Consider the following 19,179-nt stretch of genomic DNA (forward strand, 5'->3'; position numbering starts at 1 on the left):
TGCAAAGTGTAAATAATAATCTAACCACATAGACAAAAAAAATCTTAACGGCAATAAAATTATTTAAATTTTTATTTACATAATAAAATTAATTAATTTAACCCTAGAGGCGGGTTATTAGGGCTCTGATTGAACCCCATTTAGCCCACACCAAGGGTATGGTTCCTGAACGAAATTTTTTAATTTTTTTTTGTGTTATATGAAACTAGATCGAAATTCATCGACAAATGTTAAATTACATCCAAAAAAAATTCTCGTTTAAACGTTACGTCCGTTCAAAGTTATTTCAGGGGTTAAATAAGCCCCTGAAATAACTTTGAAATGTTCTTTTTGTGTCATTTTTTTAACTGGTGCACCATCAGTATCACAATTAAAATTATTATTGAATTTAAAGCTAAGCTTTTCTTGGCATTAAACGTCATTTTCAAACCATTTCAAGACCTTAATAGCATTTGTGTGATTAATGTTCACAAAGATAAATCCACCCTCTATTTCCACCTTATGTCTACTCATCAAGAAATTTAAAACCTTTCTTTGTTTAACTATTTTTTACTGCTCTCTAGAAATTTTCAACTTAATTGAGTTCGCGTTGTTTATAACATTTGCCAAAACTTGGAAGATGTTGCATAACTATGTTAGCCAACTTTTTTTGCAGAGAATATCATTCTTTATTTTATTCAGATTTTTTATTAAAAAAGTTTTTTAGTCATGAATAAGAGGTGGTGGCGTTAAAAATACTGCAAATTTACACATTTAAAATACTTTAATTGAGAAGATTAAGCAATTTTAGTCTTTCGTTATACTACTCGCTAATAAGTAATCTATACGAACGCGACGGAGGGAACTCTTTGCATGTAATCTAATGGTTATTGATTTTTTTTTATTATTTTTAATAATTATTCATTGATGATAAAAGATTCATAAACAATAGATTAATATAATAGTATAATATAATATTCTTTAATTTACGAACCTCTTCTATCATTGACATCAATTAATAAACTATTTATGAAACTTCATATAAATACAATAAAAATTAATTTAAATTTATAAAAATTAAAAGCAAAAAAAGTATTTTTCATTTAAATACTTTTATAGTTTATATCAAATTTGAATAATACTGGTTGAATAAAATAGAGAAAAAAAACATTCATCATATTTATAATTTATGTAAACTTAAATCTTTCTGTTAAATGCATAACATCAGTTAATTAAATTCATTCTGCTCAATAAACGCCATTTTAGTGAAATGTTTTAGTTCATCGTTATATTTTTCATCAAATGTATCTCTACACTAAAATAGCTTTTTGCTAAGTGTTCTTCGGAAATTTTATTCATCTAAAAATTAATAACAATAAATGTAATTTGCAAAGTTTTTAAAAAAACTATATTAACAAAACCTGTTAGTTAAAGCAATTTTAGATTTCGTAATAAAATTAGCAGTCAATAGTTTAAACCATAATATGTGATGATGTATGTTTGCTTGTTTATGTTTTATACAAGGGTAGCGAGGGAAATTAGTCTAAATCTAATAAAAACAACGGGGGCCTTTAATAAACGGTTGGTAGGAATCCGTTAAAAAACACGAGTAAAACAGCTTAATTCTATCGCGCCTTGCGGTCTAATGCGCATTTTTTAACAGCCATTTATCATAATTCTGATAGGATGTAATATTAGGAAGTATTATTATGGTATTTGTTTTGTTTTCATTTTAGATTTTTTAATACTATTATAAAATATTAAAAATTCAAAATAAAAAAACAAACACAAATAGGGGAAGTTGGGGCATAACCGCATATGGAAACACAACTTCATAAATATGGTAAGAATGAGAGCAATAAAATTGTCTTATATTTCTCAAGTATAGTTGTCAAAGGAATATTATGAATCACAATTTATCAAGAGAGTTGCAGTAATCTCTTTTTTGTGACAATATATATATCTGTTGTATTTCATACATATTTCTTGTAACTTTAACAATCTACTTTATTTAATTCTATTACTTTCATGCAAACCTTTTTTATTGAAAGTCTGGACATTTATGGCTTACAGAGGAACTTCCACGAGTACGCTTTGAATTTAAATCTTGCAACTATTTTCTTGATTTTACAGTTACACTCAAGTTACACTTGAGAAGTATTGGTTGTTTAGAATAAATTTAGATAAAAGGGAGATATTTAAGATAAGAGTACGTTATTTATAATTTATGATATCCATATTACTATTACATACTTACTATTATGGAAATATATGTCTCACTCTTATATTTTTGGTATAGGTTTAAAACTTGAGACAAATTAACTTGCAATTTGCAACAAAAATAAAATAAAAAAATAAAAAGTAAAAAAAAAATCACCAGATATTTGATCTTCTCCTTTAAAATTAACGAAGGTTTGCTATTAAGTTTAGCATAATCATCTGCATAGAATTCCTCAGGTAAATACATAACAAGATTTATGGTAGCACCTATTAAGAAAATGATGACCATGTTAAAATAAATTTTATGGTATTTTATGGTAGCACCTATTAAGAAAATAATGACTATGTTAGAATAAATTTTATAAAACAAATTCTAAATGGATTTAAGAAAACAATATTCTGTATCTCAAATTAAAAAACATAAGATAATAAAAGTACTTCTGCATTTATGCATATTACATGACACAACATCCTTGTTGATTCCATCACATTCTCTACCACCTGAGGAAGGTATTGGATTTATACAATCGCGGAATCTTTTCATTACCCCTCCATTGCAAGGTTGATTGCATTGAGACCACGTAGTCCAATCTGACCACCCTCCATGAACTGTAATGAAGTATAATTTAAGTTACTTGGTGTATCTGTTCAAAAAACTACAATATCACCATTTTTCTTAAAATTAACAAGTCTTATAATGGCAGATTTTTCTTGGCATATACAATATGTATTTTTAGCTATCAACTGCAGTTTTGCTCATGGGTTACTAAGTGGACCATTAGTTGCGGCTGCTATAAATAGCCAGCCAATAACTTTCCTACATTTTAATAGTGGCTAGTCATTGAAAAGTTACTTTTGGCAGTTGCCACTAATGCTCCACTAAGTAACCGATAAGCAAAACTACAGCTGATAGCTAAAAATGCCTATATAGGTTGACTAAAAAACTCTGCTGTACAATGTTTGCACATATTATTTTTAAATGAACCAAATTAATATGCAATTTCAAATTAGCATATTATTTTGGTTCAAAGCTATCACCTCAGGAAAGATAAATAGCTCATGTAAATCAAGTTTTTAAAAATTTACAAGATTTTATAATTTGAACATGTTTTCTTTAGTGTATTACCAAATGACCAAATCATAAAAAATTAAAATAGAAATGAAAACATCAATATAATTAAAATAAAAGATGTATTTCTATTTTTCAAAACAGTAATTGTTTTGAAATATTTTTTTATTTCAACTTTGCATATTAATTTGGATTAAAACTATCAACTCAGGTATGAAAAAAAAAATTATGCAAACCAAATTTAAATAAAATTAATAACATTTTTTATTTAAAATATATACTTTTTAAGTATTTTGCTACTGACCTAACAAAAAAAACGTTAGAAATACAGACATTATTATAATTGAGACATCTATAAAGATGATATCGATATTAAGACATCAATGAAGACATCACTTTAATCAAAACATCTACCTGGACATATTGTATCAAGTTCACAATTTCGATAGTCGCTGTTTAATCCAAAACAATACAATCCTCCATCTCTTGGAAGCGGTTTATTACAATGCCTTAATCGAACCATGAGGCCATCACCACATGTTTTTGAACAAGGGCCAAAATTACCCCAATCACTCCATCCACAATCAACTAAAATATTTTGAAACAATTTTATAAATCATTTATACAATAAGTAAAAAAAGTTTTATAATAAAAAAAAAGCTTGAAATTTAAACAAAAAAATCAACACAAGTTTTACTGTTTACTAACCAGGACACATTATAAGACTACAGTTTTGTGTTTCTTGTACTTCTTCATCAGTATAAGTTAACTTTAGAAGCGATCTGAACATTATTCCTTGGCCACATGTTTTGCCGCATCCTTTCCATGGGCTCCATTGTCTTTCCACTATAAGTTAAAAAATAGTAATCAATACTGTGTTTAAAAAAATATTATACTGCTTTTGAAAATTTATTACCACGTATTTCAAAAAAATGCAATTTTGAGGTTTCAATGCTTTTGAACTTTGATTTACAACATGAATCTTCTATTGAAACCCTGTAAATAGAATATAGAAATACATTTTTATAATATTCTGTTGCGTGACACATTAATGGAGGTCAGTATCTAAATGTTTAACTAAATTTTGCTTAATTAAATACTTAAATTTTCATTTAAAAAGTTTAAAAATAGTAATGCTGAGTTGTTTTGAATTTAAATATTTTGTAATTGTAAGTTCAGATTTTTACTCTTGTGAAAACCTCACCTTTTTGAGATAAGTGGTAATGATTTTTCAGTGAAGATATGTGTTATAACTTTAATTTAGATAAGTAAATAATGAATTTAAGAAAATAAATTCCATAAAACATTTCAAGTCTATTTTAAATTTGAATATAAAATTGCGCTTTGCACATGAATGCTAGAGGCAGTAAAAAATAAGTTCTTTACTTAATTTTATATAAAATATTTTTGATAAAAAGATAACACTGCTTTAATTAAATAAAAGATCTTTAAGTTCAAATTTTCAGTTTCAGAACGAAATATAAAACAAAACATAGTAATGGCTTTGTCAATCAACCGTTATTTACTATGATCAAAAACTTTGGAATAATTTGTAACCACATTTAATGGTTAATTACAAACTATTTCACTGGAAAACCATTAAAAATTGACACTCGTAACTATATACTAACTTGTTGCACAACTGAAGAGTTTTGTTTAGTTATCCATTATTCTGGCAATACACAGTAGCTGTGGGTAAAGCTACGTATTTATCTATTTATTTAGTAAAAAAGCTCCAATTTAGAATAACTACTTATAATACTCTGTTTCAATTATACAGATTTCTGTTCTAAATGTTCTAAAAGCAATTGCGCATACACATAAGCACTTGCAAAGTCAACTATTTCAATCCTTTTTTTGATTTTGAATTGTTAAATCGAATTGGTCCTTTCTTTATTGCTAGTCAAATTGAGAATGGGTAGTCTATCATATTTTTACCATTTAAATTCAGTTATCACCTTCTTTTTTTACTATTGAATGCATTTAAGTGTTTTAAAATCACTTTGTAGGAGACAAATTTGAATAGCATACTCAAGATGAGGTTTGACCCTCTTTTTGTAAGAGCCCTCCCATAACATTAGCCTCTACTACAGAACGATTTTTGGGTTGAACAAGACCATGGTTTACTCTAGCTGTTGCAGCTTCTACTTGATGCTTAAACCTAATGTTGCTAGATGTTAGGACCTTTAAGTCACATCCCATAATTATTGTTCCAAATTCCTTTAAATTGCCATCCATGTTAAGCATTAAGTAATTTGAGCAAGCCTACTTTTTAAGCAATCAGCATGCATGAGTTTGCATTTTTTAAGTTTAAAAAACATAAGCCTAGACTATTTGAATGCATGTTCTTTGACTTGTTGGAGTTTAATTACATTAAATTCTATTTTGATGACCCCTAAACTATATCATCAGCAGATCTTAGCATGTGCCATGTTGTCTTAAAGATTGTTCAAATATATTTATCAACATATCTATTTATCTATCTATATAGATCTATATATATATATATATATATATATATATATATATATATATATATATATATATATATATATATATGTATATATATATATATATATATATATATATATATATATATATATATATATATATATATATATAAATATATAGATATATATATATATATAGATATATATATATATATATATATATGTTTATATATATACATATATATATATATATACATATATATATATATATATACATGTATATATATATATTTTATAATATTCTGTTGCGTGACACATTACTGGAGGTCAATATCTAAATGTTTAACTAACTTTGCTTAATTAAATACCTACCACCACTCTCTGTTTTCAATTTTTTAACTAGCCAGTTATCTACTTGATAAGTAAGCCACGAATCCTATACGGCTTAAGCTTTAAAAGTAGACTTTTGGTGTTGTTCTTTGTCATAAGGTTTGTCAAAGTTGTTGTAAATTGAATCTATGACTTAATATGAAACAGTGAGTTTGTTAAGATATCGTATTTTTCTGCTTCTGTTTGTAACGATTCTGGTCCCATTTAATAGCTTCTATGGGTTATAGACTCTCACTTCAGTTAATGATTTTTTTAAAGATCATTGTTAGTGGATCATGCATTCTTCAACAGTGTTGAAGAATGCATGGATGCATGACATTTTAGCCTTTTGACTTTCTCTCAATGAGTTCTTCTTTGTCTTAATGAGTTGCTACAACCAATTATTGTTGTTATTTTTGCATTCTGATTCTGTTCTTTCTTGAAAGATTGGCATCTGATGTAATGGTTTAATGGCAAATAAAGACTTATAATATTTGTTAAACAAACAAAAAGACTAACTTATGTTTATTGCGAGCTTCCATGGTTTTATCTCCAGTGAACTGACCATTTCATTTGCTATTTGCTTGTTTGACTTGGTTATAAAGACGTTCCAATAAACTTGCACTTTCTGCAAGGCCACATTCTTATACTCAACAACTGCTTATCAAACTGCATAACAAGTTTAGTAGTTCTTTGCCAGCTGCTCCTTAAGGTCTTTGTGAATTGCTTAATGTGCCCATTATTTTAACTTTTTTCAAAACTTCTACATCATCTTTCCAGAGTTTCCTTTTTTTGCTTAAAAGGTGTTTTAGTTAAAGGTATGTTCAAACTAACCAATTCATAATTTTGTGAACAACGACCTCATAGCTGCTGTTCACTGAAAATAAGTGGAACTTAGTCACCGAGTCATTGGATGTGATTTATCTTGATTTTGCATTAACCCTGATCCAGATAAACCTTTTTTGTTTTTCTTTAACACAAGTGCTGTTTGTAGCAAATCAGCATATGATAAGCAGTGGACTTCCTTTGTAGGTGTTTAGCTGAGTACTTTGCCTTCATGTATGTCATCTATTTCGTTAGATTCACCATCTATAATTAAACCAAGTGTACTTAATGGTCATTCTTCTCTATTTATATGATCAGCAATGACCTTGGTTGAAGTGCTTATAATATTAGAGAGCCAAATATAGCTATTATTGACTCTGGGTGCTGCTGATTTACTTTGATCAAAGTATTTTATGCGGATCTAAACAGATCTCATATTATAGAAAGATCGGGCTGTGTCAATGCAGCACACAAATCTAACTCGTCTGTGGATGATCCAGCGCAAGGGCATTTAGGTTAGCATTCACAAAATCTTCATTCTATTGTTTTATTCTGTTGTATAATTAGTAGAAAGCATCTTGCTTCTGCTGCTGTTTGATCTTCTGGTATATTCTTCCACTGAATACTTCCTCCTTGTGGAAGACGCCTTTTGCTAGAGCTTTACTTTGTGTGAATGTTGATTTAAACAAATTTTTATTATACCATTTGGATCTTGGTTATTACCAAAATAAAACAATAAAATAACTATTTCATGAATGCTAACCTAAATGAGCCCTTGTGCTGGATAGTTTGCAAACAAGTTAGATTTGTGTGCTGCATTGACCCAGCCTAATCTTCATATAATATGAGATCTGTTTAGATCTGAATAAAATACTTTTATCAAATTAAATCAGCAGCACCCAGAGTCAATAATAGCTATACATGACTCTCTAGAATACCATAAGCACTTCAACTAAGGTCATTACTGACCGTAGAAATAAGAAGAATGACCATTAAGCACACTTGGTTATTTTGGTAAGTGTTCTGGCAACTGCTTAGTCAATTGTTTCTTTTGTTGTAATAACAAATGTGAACAGTTTTATCATAGTTGACTTTAATTGCTTCAAAGAACTTTATTTTAAGATCATTTTTGCTTTAATTTCTATAATTTTAAAACCTGCAGTTACCATATTAAACTCTCTTTTATAGTTATTACATCATTTCATTTTATATCAAGTTAAGAATGGCTTGATGTTATTTTTGCTGTTGCTGTGTTTGTTAATCCAATGATTTGGTTTCTAAGATCTCTAATTTTTCTTATCATGTTGGTGCTTGCTTTGGGTTATGACCATGTTATTTTAATAAGTTTTACAAGTTCGTTTTTGTAGTTTTAGTCAAAATGTCGTTGTCATTGATGGTTACTCACTGACAATAAATGCAATTAAATATTATTTGATTACACGTATTTCATAAATCTTTGATATTATTTATTTTTTTCAAAATATTTTTGTTTGTTATAACAGATTTCTTAATTTTTTGAAAATAAATATGACTTCAGTATAAATCTATTTTAAACAAAGCTCATTCGAGAACAAAAAAACTATAAAAAAAAATTAAATAGTTCAAAACAAAAACTGTTAACATGCTATTGAGTTAATAAATTTAAACAATTATTTAATGTGAGACTTCTTTTATACAATTTCTAATGTTTTAGAAAAAATCTGTTTTAAATTATTACTAAATTTCTAAAGAAAATATTTGAACTTATAAGTTGTTGCATAATAAAAATAATAATTTAAATAGTGAAATGAGGTAACATTCAACTGCAGTATATTAAAAGTAGCAAATTCTTCAGGAAAAAGCAAGATTTTCAGCAAGCAAGTTTATAAAAAATATCAATGGTAGTATTCTTCACCAGCTTATTAACAAACCTATATTCTATTGGAGCTCTGAAAACAAAACAAAAAACATTCTGGATTTACCTAAAACAAACAAGGAAAATAAAATTTTATTCATAAAAATGAAACCTCATTAAGACAAAACGAAGCATCATATTATGATATTTATAAAGTGTTCCAAGTTTTTCATAATAGAAAATACAGCTATTCAAGAAGAGATTATAATTTTTTTAACAGATTTGCTGCTCACAAAAATTGGAATAATTTATTTTTAAATTGTGATATTAGCAAATATTTTAAAGTGTTTTTAAAAATATAAAATAATGGTTGCTTGAAATTTATTAGTAAAAGAAAAGTATAAATGTCTTAAAAAAGGTTGAACCATTAAATCATAGTATATCTATTAGTTATAATTCCATGCGTTATTAATACTAAATATTTCAATCCTGTCCTTTATGTTATTTATCAATTCTTTTAGTTTCTCTTCCTTGCGAAATGAATGACTGGTAGCGAATGCTATTCTATTATTTAAAAAGGGAAACAAAATCTTGCAACTACTAACCAGTATCTTTAACATCTATTATGTGGAAGTTAATGAAAAGTTTAATTAAAAATATGACTTTCTTACAAACTACTTAAATCTAAAGATATTAGTTGCTGTTTTTTACTTTGATTTAATAAAACCATTCATTCACTAAAAATGTTCGTAAGTAATTAGACAAGTATGATAAAGATAATAGTTAAATTAAAAACTAGTGGTAGATTTCTTTCTTGACCAATTGAAAGCAAAGAGCCATAATACGGATATGACATCAAACTATATACAAAAAACTAAAGTGCTTTAAGGTTTGGTGCTGGGACCAATACTTTTTGTTCTATATACCAATGATATGTTACACATAATTAAATGTGAATGCAAATAGCTTTCAGATGACACAAAGATTTTAGCTTTTATTTCTGAAACCATTCACTTAAATCTGCAACAAGCTATTAATAGCATATAAGAGTGGTTTAAAATTTGGTCTAAAAGTTTTAATGGAAAAGTGTAAGTTGATGAACATTGATCCAAAGTTATAGCTACGAGTTATATAGATCTAAAATAGAAACCACTGAAAATGAAAAGGGTGTGTTATTTAAAATAGACTTGATATGAAAGAATATATTGTAACAATAATAAATGACACATAATGATTTCTTAGGACTAATGAAGAAAATATTGAAAAGTAAAAATTATATATAGTATCTAGCCTTTGAAATGTCCTTGTCTAGTGAACACTTAAAAGTTAGCCTTGGTATGACCTGACTTGTAATATACAGTCCTTGTCTAGTGGACACTAAAAGGTTACATTAAAACTCAAGAAACTATATAAGGAAAAGCATAAAAATTATTGACGAGTTAGGAAATAACTACTACGAAAATTGCATGAAAATTTTAGGAATTTAAAGATTAAAGAGCAAAAAACAAATTTATCTTTCTTTCAAAATCCACAAAACATATGAAAAAATCAATTGGATAAACCCATTATGCACGAATCAACTTTATGTAAGAAATCTATTACAAAGTATTAAAAAAATTGTAAATAACAGGAATTCACAATCAAGAAAACAATTACAAACAACAGCAAACAATTGATAGATTTAAATGTTAGACAATAACAATACTAAACAATTAATTTGAAGGCTTTTATAATGCAACTTAAAACTGCATTCTGATTTTTTTCATAAAAGTATAGCTACAATGTTATATTACTACTATCATTATTATTATTACTATTATTAATGTTACTATTATTATTACTATTATAACTATTGTCATTATTATTATTATTACCACTATTATTATTATTAGTAATAATATTATTATTACATTTTTGTATTAAAATAACTAACCTATACAAGATTGATTGCTATAACATATACTATTCTCAAAACTTTGACCTAAACACCATTCATATGTATATGTAGTATTACAAACTCGTGTTCTATTCATAAAACCATAACCACATGAAATGTTACACATTGACCATTCACTCCAATTGGTCCAATTTCCTTATCATTAAAAAGTAACATAAAATAAATCAAAATTCAAATTTATGAATAATAATTCCTCAATCATTAAAAAATGATTGTAAATAAGAAATCATTAAGGCATTCCAAGTAATCAAGATATTTTTACAATGTAAATTTTTCTAATGTATATTTTATTGTAAATTTAACAATAGAGCAAAATTTAATTTGCAAGATATGTAAGTAAAAAAAAATGATAAAGACATAGTTGTTTTTTTTATATAAACTAAAGAAAATGCGATGAAAAGGATTTTAAATCAAAATCTAGAATTTTATTTCGACATGTTTTTTTAAACCTATATATTTTATTAAATTATAAAAAAGAATCTTTGTACTGAATAGAAAGTCTTCCTACTTGCTACTTTTTGGTTAAAAATTTGTTAACTTTTATACTTTTTATACTTTTTATAAAAATATCAAAAATTTTTCAATAAAATATTCTTTTAAAATTTGTAAAAGTAGTTGCACTGTTTGTTGACTAAACAAGCTTTAGATTCACTTAAAGTGTCCGTACAACAATAAGACGAATTTGTGTTAAGTTGGTCTATATTACGAATAATAATTATCAATTGTTATCATTGACAATCCCTTATATTGTTTTTTAAACAATGTAAGGCATTGGGCTACTAAAATTGAAAGATGTAAAACATAAATATGAATAAATACTCTTTGCTTCAAGTTAAAAAAAAGAAACTTATCGATTAAAACAAAAGTTAGCCTTTGTAAATCAGTTGACTAAAAAAGCTGTTGGTTACTCACATGGTCACCTTCTCTGATAATAAAGTACACAGATGGGATGAAACAGATGTCTATTTGTAAGTGCCATGCCAACCCACAAATAGGCAGTCTAATTTTTTCTCTTCTATATTGATAAAAGATGCACATTTTGGAACAGTAATAGTGACATCAATTTAAAAAAAAAATTCATAAAAACTGATATTTTAAAAAAAGTTTTTATGATAAATAAATTTAACAACACAAACCATTCACTACCATAAGTTTAAAAACTTAAAAGCATTGTAAAACCGTTTAATAATCAGATGCTATTCTAAAATTATCAGATACCTTTTGAAATTTATAAAAAGTAAAACACCTGTCTGTATATTGCATAGAAAGCAAATGTAGATAAAATTACATTAAAAAGGCAAAAGTAATGAAAGATATAAATAACATACAAAAAGGCAGATGTACATTTAAAACCTAATTACATGTAGCATGTACGTAGTAATGGTGCACTTGCAGTCTTAAGGAAGAAGTTCCAAATTCCATACCCACTACATCCCTGGTTGCTTGGTGTAGTTAAGGCAATTTATAAGTTATTTGAATTCTTTTATTTGGAATAAGCATGATTTTGTCAGTGTATTAGTCCAAACAAGAGCATTAGATGCTATAATTTATATTGCATCAAGTTTTTATGATGTTTACTGAAACTTTTCTCTTTTTTATAAATTACTCAAAACTTTTTTATTAAACCTAATCGTGAATTTAAGAACACCATTTTTGAGTCTTTAGATCAATTCAGCTAAACAGTGTTAACTTAATTTTAGTAGAAATTTTTTGAAAAAGTGCCTTAATCAAAATTTTGTAGTCAGTAAAAAATTATAACCACGCAATAATAATTAAAAATTGCCTTAACTACACTGAGAGGGTGTTCAATATGTTTCTTCACTCAGTGGCTTTGTTCGTCAAGGTTTGTGTTTTAGAGTTAAAGAGTTGAGAGACAATTGTAACTGCTTTGGGGAGATAAGTAACATTAAAATAAAAAATAAAATATGTTGTAATCTTATGTAGTCATATAAAACGTAAAATCCAAAAACTTAAAAATACTAAATATTAGTCTTAAAAACTTTATTCATCTTTTATAATACTCATGATAATGTAGCAATAATAATGATAATACTCAATACTAGCTTATATATTTGTTTCTTCTTACTTTCACAAGTAAAATTTCCGAAGCATTGATTAGTTTCAACAGATTCACCAGAGCACCATTCAAAAAGATTTTTTCTATTGCAGCTTCGCGTTCTGTTTTTGTATCCATATCCACAAGAAACATTGCAATTTTCCCATTTGCTCCAATGTGACCATTTGACTAAACAAATATGCATATACAAGCTAACTTAAAATAAAAAACATAAAACAAAAATAAACTAGTTATAAAAATTTATATTTATTTAAAAAAATAATAATATAATACAATTAAAAAAGTTATAAATAAAATCACGAATCTGCAAAGGATTGCAAAGCATCTAATTACTGATGTCTTAAATGTCTTAAAAGGTTTTAAGACATTTAAGACATCAGTAATTAGATGCTTAACATTAGACCCTCTACTGTTGCTACTGTATAAGAAAACTTTGCTACATAATAGATAAACAATCAAAGATTTATGCCTCATGCCATGCATTCCTTATATTGATGTCAACTTCATGGATTATTCAGTTTCTACATATGCATCATTTTTGAATTCATTGTAGTATTAATTGCTATTCTCAGCCTAATGGTCACGCAAAGATTAGATTTATGTCTTGGAATTACAAGTTTTTTTATATTGAATTTTCTTTGTTTTTCATCAATTTTTTTATAAATCAAAGAAAGCTTTTTTTTATTCAATTTTTTAACTTCTCTCAATTTAAATTTAAATTCCTTAACTGGTTTTAAAAACTTGATTGGTTGTACATAGCTCATTCTTTGAAAAAACAAAAGGATGACTGAACCAATAGTGGTTTCTCTTCATGTTTTAGATGAAGAATGATTTTAAACTATTTATTTATTTTATTTTTGAATTTATTCTTGTTGAAGTATTGACTTATCGAAAAATCAATAAGTCAAAAGATTCAGGATATTCAAGGTAGTAATTATATGCAGCTATTAAATTCAAAATGTTTCACCACACAGCAGCATTGTTTGTCAAGGTTTATGTTCTGAAGCTAAGTTGAGAGAGGGTTGTAAACACAATTATAGTAGCTTCCTTGCCTTTATTTGCCTTTTGCCCTTGGGAGGTGAACTTACATTAAAAAAAAAAATTCTATAAAAAATTAGATTCAATCTAAAATGTCATTGTAATCACTCACACCAAAAAAATGTTCCATGATCATGTCCATTTTGAAACTGTGAAAATCCCTATTTACAAAAAATAACACTTAAATAAAAAATATTTCCTGCCACCAGTACATCAAGGATGCCCACTCATTCAGAAAAACTTAGAAGTTTATCGATAAAAGTATAATAGAACCAGCAGATGTTTCAGCACAATATTATTTGTCTACAGAACGAATTTTCATTATAAAAAGAAGTCAACCTACATGTGAAAGTTTGTGATGTTGCAGAAGAGAAATCATTGCAATCTCCTTAGAATTAGTCTAAAAAGTGAAATTAAAAAGCAGACCCGTATCTTCTGAAACATTTCTTGCAAAATCCCCTACCCATATCTATACTCCCAGAGATGTCCATGTACAGTAGAAAGAGGTTTACCAAATCCCTGCAATATCTTAGTTTGCAGGCATTATGTTGAGATAGCACTGTCTAAAGATAAGTTTCATGTAAAGTAATTCTTTAACCTACGCTTAAGAAAATAAAAAATTATAATGTGTATACAGACAAGTCTGGATGTTACTAATAACTTAAAACCACAGCATTATAATCTACTATCAAACTTGATAACTATTAAATTTATCAAGTGTCATTTTGTTTATTTTTAGGTATAATTTTACTTTCAGTTTCAACTAAAAGAGATTAGTAATGTTTTATGTAACACAAGATAAATTATAAATCACGTCTTCTTTAAATAAAACCATAATTTAAAATAAAAAAAAACTAATAAATTATAATATATTTTCAACAATTCACCAGTATCAAGAGAAAAATGGTCCTTTATTTTTAAACACTACAATTTATATACTATTTTGTTTGTATTGCAACTAGACTATTCATTCCATTCCTCCTACGCTCTTTTAAAAATACAAAAATGATGGAGTAAAGTTTAATAAAACTATGTTTATAAGTTGATATCAAAAAACAAAACACCATACTTTGACATGTTTCATTGCTATAACATTTTAAATATTCAAGTTTGTTTCCAGGACACACAAAAACATCACTACATACTCGAGTTCTGTTAACAAAACCCTCACCACAGGTTGTGTTACAACTAGACCATTCATTCCATTTCTCCCACACACCTTTAAAAATTTAAAAATGATAGGAAAAAAAATTATTAAAACCAAATCAAAAAAAGATATCAAAAAACAAAAATCATACCTTGACATGTTGCATTGGTATAACATTTTAAAAATTCAACTTTGTTTCCAGGACACGCAAAAACATCACTACATACTCGAGTTCTGTTAACAAAACCGTCACCACAGGTTGAATTGCAACTAGACCATTTATTCCATTCTTGCCAAGCTCCTATGAAAACCCAAAATTATTAGAGATAATTTAACAAAATTATATAATCATATATAAAAATTGATATTAAAAATCCATACCTTGACACGTTTTGTTACTATAACATTTTAAGTACTCAATTTTATTCCCAGGACACACAAAAGTATCACTACATACTCGAGTTCTGTTAACATAACCGTCACCACAGGTTGAATTGCAACTAGACCATTCGTTCCATTCTTCCCAAGCTCCTATAAAAACCCATAAATATTACAAAACAATTTAACAAAACTAAATAACTATATATAAAAACTTATACTAAAAACAAAGAACTATACCTTGACATGTTTTACTACTATAACATTTTAAATATTCATATTTATTCCCAGGGCACACAAAACTATGTTGGCATGCTCAGGTTCTGTTAACAAAGCCTTCACCACATGTTGTGTTACAACTAGACCATTCATTCCATTCTTGCCAAGCTCCTTTAAAAACCCAAAAATATATAGGAAAACTTAATAAAATTTTACATAAAAATTGATATCAAAAAACAAAAAACCATACCTTGACATGTTTTATTACTGTAACATTTTAAATATTCAATTTTATTCCCAAGACACAAAAAATCATTGCTACATGCTCGAGTTCTGTTAGCAAATCCTTGACCACAGGTTGTATTACAACTAGACCATTCATTCCATTTTTGCCAAGCTCCTGTGAAAACTCAGACATTAAAACATGACTAATCAAATAAAAATTCCATAAATTCATTTCTTTAGTTTAAACATCGTCACAGTGTTTTTTAAATGACACATTATTAGGCAGATATTCTATTATTAAACCAACCATTTATTCTCAATATTTTTTTTTAAATGTTTAGCAATAAAAACAATGATTGTTCATTAAATGAAAAATATCTTTTGTACCATAATTTTTTTTTTATACTGGAGTCAAATTTTATGAAGTAATTACAATAAAAAGAGATATAAATAAAATACAAAATAATTCGTTTACTACCTTTAAATTTTAAACATACAGCCAAGACAAAATTATATATTTTTTAAATTTAGCATATCTGTTCTTTTATAAAGAAAAAAGAAACAAAAAAATCAATATAAATATTATGTTGATAGTTGGGCACAAAAAGCATAAAATCTCAAAAAGGATTGGAATTTGTAAAACAACAAAAAAAGTTACTAACTCAAGTTGTGTGTAGTGTTTTTCATAAGTGCATAGAGTTTATATTTTGTGCTTCAAAGCTTTTGTCAACATTCTAGATAGTTTTTATTAACATTCTGCATAATGTAAGATTGATTATTATTTGTTGTTTTACATTATTTTTCAGAGCATTTCTTAAACAATTTATGGCAAGTTTAAAAATTCTTGCAGCCTATTTACTGTTTCCTTAAATACTAAAAAATTGCAATATGTTGGTATTAAATATCCTTAAAATTCAGCCAAAAAGTGCAAAAACTCAATAAGAACATATTTTATAAATTAGGATTTAATGTTGCTTATTTCATTTCACATATTTCATTCATGATTTAAAGTAGTATTTAAAACAATGTTTTGATAAACATTTATAGGAGAGGTAAAGGTAAAGGTATCTGTAGGTAGTATTTATTAGGTGTTTGGTGAACTCTTTTACCTAACAAAAAATCTGTTAAAAAATTCCACTAAAAAATTTTATTTGCACAAAGTTTTAGAAAACAAAAAATATGTTCTAACTCATACTAAACGTAGTACTGAACAATAATATATATATATATATATATATATATATATATATATATATATATATATATATATACACAGATATATATATATATATATATATATATATATATATATATATATATATATATATATATATATATATATATATATATATATATATATATATATATATATATATATATATATATATATGTAAATATATATTATACATTGCAAAAAGCTAATCACTATTTATCATATTAAACCCAATATTGAGTTTTAGTTTTTACATGTAATATCTTTTTTTATCATATCTTAATTATTTATTTTTTTCATTTTAAATAATTAATTAATCATTAAAGATAAATATCTGCAATGCTTTTTAAACTATTGTAGAACAAATCAGCATTTTGCAGATTTAAGGCACACATCTTATAAGGCAAATAGAGTGTGGGCCTAGTTTTGGGTCATATTCTCCTTCTTTTTCTTGGGAGAGTGGCCTCCAAATAAGGCAAAGTAAGGGGAGAGGGAGTGGTAGGAGAATATTTTCGCATAGCCAAACTTGTGCCAGAAAATTTACCCGAATTAATTTAAAAATCTGCGCGGCAAGTTGGCAACATGGCCTACGCGCCCCGGTTGCATCGGGCCAATCTGCCCCATTGTCATGTTTAGAGTATGAACAACTTTCTCCTTAAACCATTAACTAATTTTCTGGAACATTATGAACTAAAATAATCCTTACACTATAAGCTTTAAATATGGCATTTGAATAATACTGTTTTGTCAAACGTCAATGAGTATAAACACGTCAAACAAGTTTTTCAAAATTTACTTTGATGTATCAAAAATTGTTAAAACAGCCCCACTCACTTAAATATGGTCCGATAAATATGATTTTTTTTTGAAAAAAGGATTGAGTTACTACCAACCTTCACTTAGATTCCCAGCTTATTAAAGCGTCTAGCCTTTGAATAAACTCGAATGGGCCAACCTACCCCGTGGGCCAACGTGCCCAGGTCTCCCCTTCTACCATATTTTCTCCACCGAAATCATTCCCAAAAAGGATATTTGTGACTTTTGTGAGAAGATTTAAGTTGCTGAAAACACTGATACTATGTTTGAAAAATTGAGAGAAAACTTTGAAAGACATCAAGTTTTTAAAAAAGAAATGAAAGATATACGCGCTGAAGAAAAAAAAGATAAAAATGTTCCGGCTTTACTTTTTGACCTTCAAATTGTAATTTTGACTCCGCATGCAGAAATTAGTTGTATTCTTTATATTTATAAGCGTGTATTTTTTGACAGCTTATTTTTCAACAACCAAAAAAGTGTACTGTGCATTATGGACTGAATCAATGGCGGGAAGAAGCGGCAATGAGCTTGCCAGTGCCTTTTGCAAAATTTTGAGTGATGCGGCAGAGGAAAACGACGTAATTGACTTAATTACTTGGTTTGACTCCTGCGTTCCTCAGAATCGGAACAGTATATTATCAAATGCTTTTTTTTAAGAGACAATCGTAACAATAACTCAATCACTATGAAATATTCCCTTGCAGGTTATTCATGCGTCCAAGAGGTGGATCATACCCATAGCAAAATTGAAAACCTCATGAGGAAAACTGATTTTTTTTGTCCTATTGGATTGATAAAGATGTTGAAACAAGTTAACAGAAAAAATCCTGATTGTATCATTTAAATGAAACCACATGACTTCAAGAATTATTCAGTAACAGCAAAGCTGTTTAATTACAAGTCAGTTCCTTTTTCTAACGTTGCTGTTCTAAAATTTACTCAAACATCTCACATTATACATTTTAAATCTAGCCACGATTGCAATCAACCTATGAACTGTGTGAGTTTCAAGTTCAATAAAAAACCTAACAGAAAGAATGCAGCAACAAGTCCATCAACTTCCACTGTTTTGAATGTAAAACCAAAGATTCAAAATTGTACAAAGGAACTTGCAGACTTTAAAAAAAAAAAGATATTAAAGCTGGATTTCCGTTTATGCTTCTCGAAGACAAAGATTACTAACGAGTTGTTCTTTACCTAAAAAACAAACATAAAAAACATTTAAGGGTTGTACTTAAAGTAATTTAAAATGTACCAAAAAAATGTGATAAAAAAAAAAAAAAAGACTAAACAAAATGTTGCAACCTTGTCTTGTGACTGAAACAATAATCTAATTTAGAAAGATTAGCTTTTTTTATATTAT

The 19,179-nt window shown here is 27.1% G+C and overlaps 1 protein-coding gene across 1 annotated transcript; it reads right to left on the bottom strand.

Moving 5' to 3' along the window:
• Positions 1–1,254: 1,254 nt before the first annotated feature.
• LOC136080213 (coadhesin-like) lies at positions 1,255–18,555 on the bottom strand. Its single transcript, XM_065796827.1, has 11 exons — positions 18,552–18,555; positions 15,813–15,962; positions 15,117–15,266; positions 14,888–15,037; positions 12,790–12,948; positions 10,680–10,838; positions 3,977–4,114; positions 3,683–3,856; positions 2,638–2,808; positions 2,357–2,466; positions 1,255–1,338 (listed from the first exon to the last, which is right to left on the bottom strand). Exons 1-11 carry the CDS (start codon positions 18,553–18,555, stop codon positions 1,255–1,257), a joined length of 1,449 nt encoding a protein of 482 aa, XP_065652899.1.
• Between the last annotated feature and the right edge of the window lie 624 nt (positions 18,556–19,179).

Source organism: Hydra vulgaris, chromosome 05 (genome assembly GCF_038396675.1).
Source record: "Hydra vulgaris chromosome 05, alternate assembly HydraT2T_AEP".
NCBI lineage: Eukaryota > Metazoa > Cnidaria > Hydrozoa > Anthoathecata > Hydridae > Hydra > Hydra vulgaris.

Coding starts and splice junctions, on each gene's coding strand:
- LOC136080213 (XM_065796827.1), bottom strand. Junction 4,115..10,679: donor TAGCAATCAATCTTGTATAG/GTTAGTTATTTT, acceptor TTTAACTTATAG/TGGAAAGACAATGGAGCCCA. Junction 3,857..3,976: donor TAGTCTTATAATGTGTCCTG/GTTAGTAAACAG, acceptor AAAATATTTTAG/TTGATTGTGGATGGAGTGAT.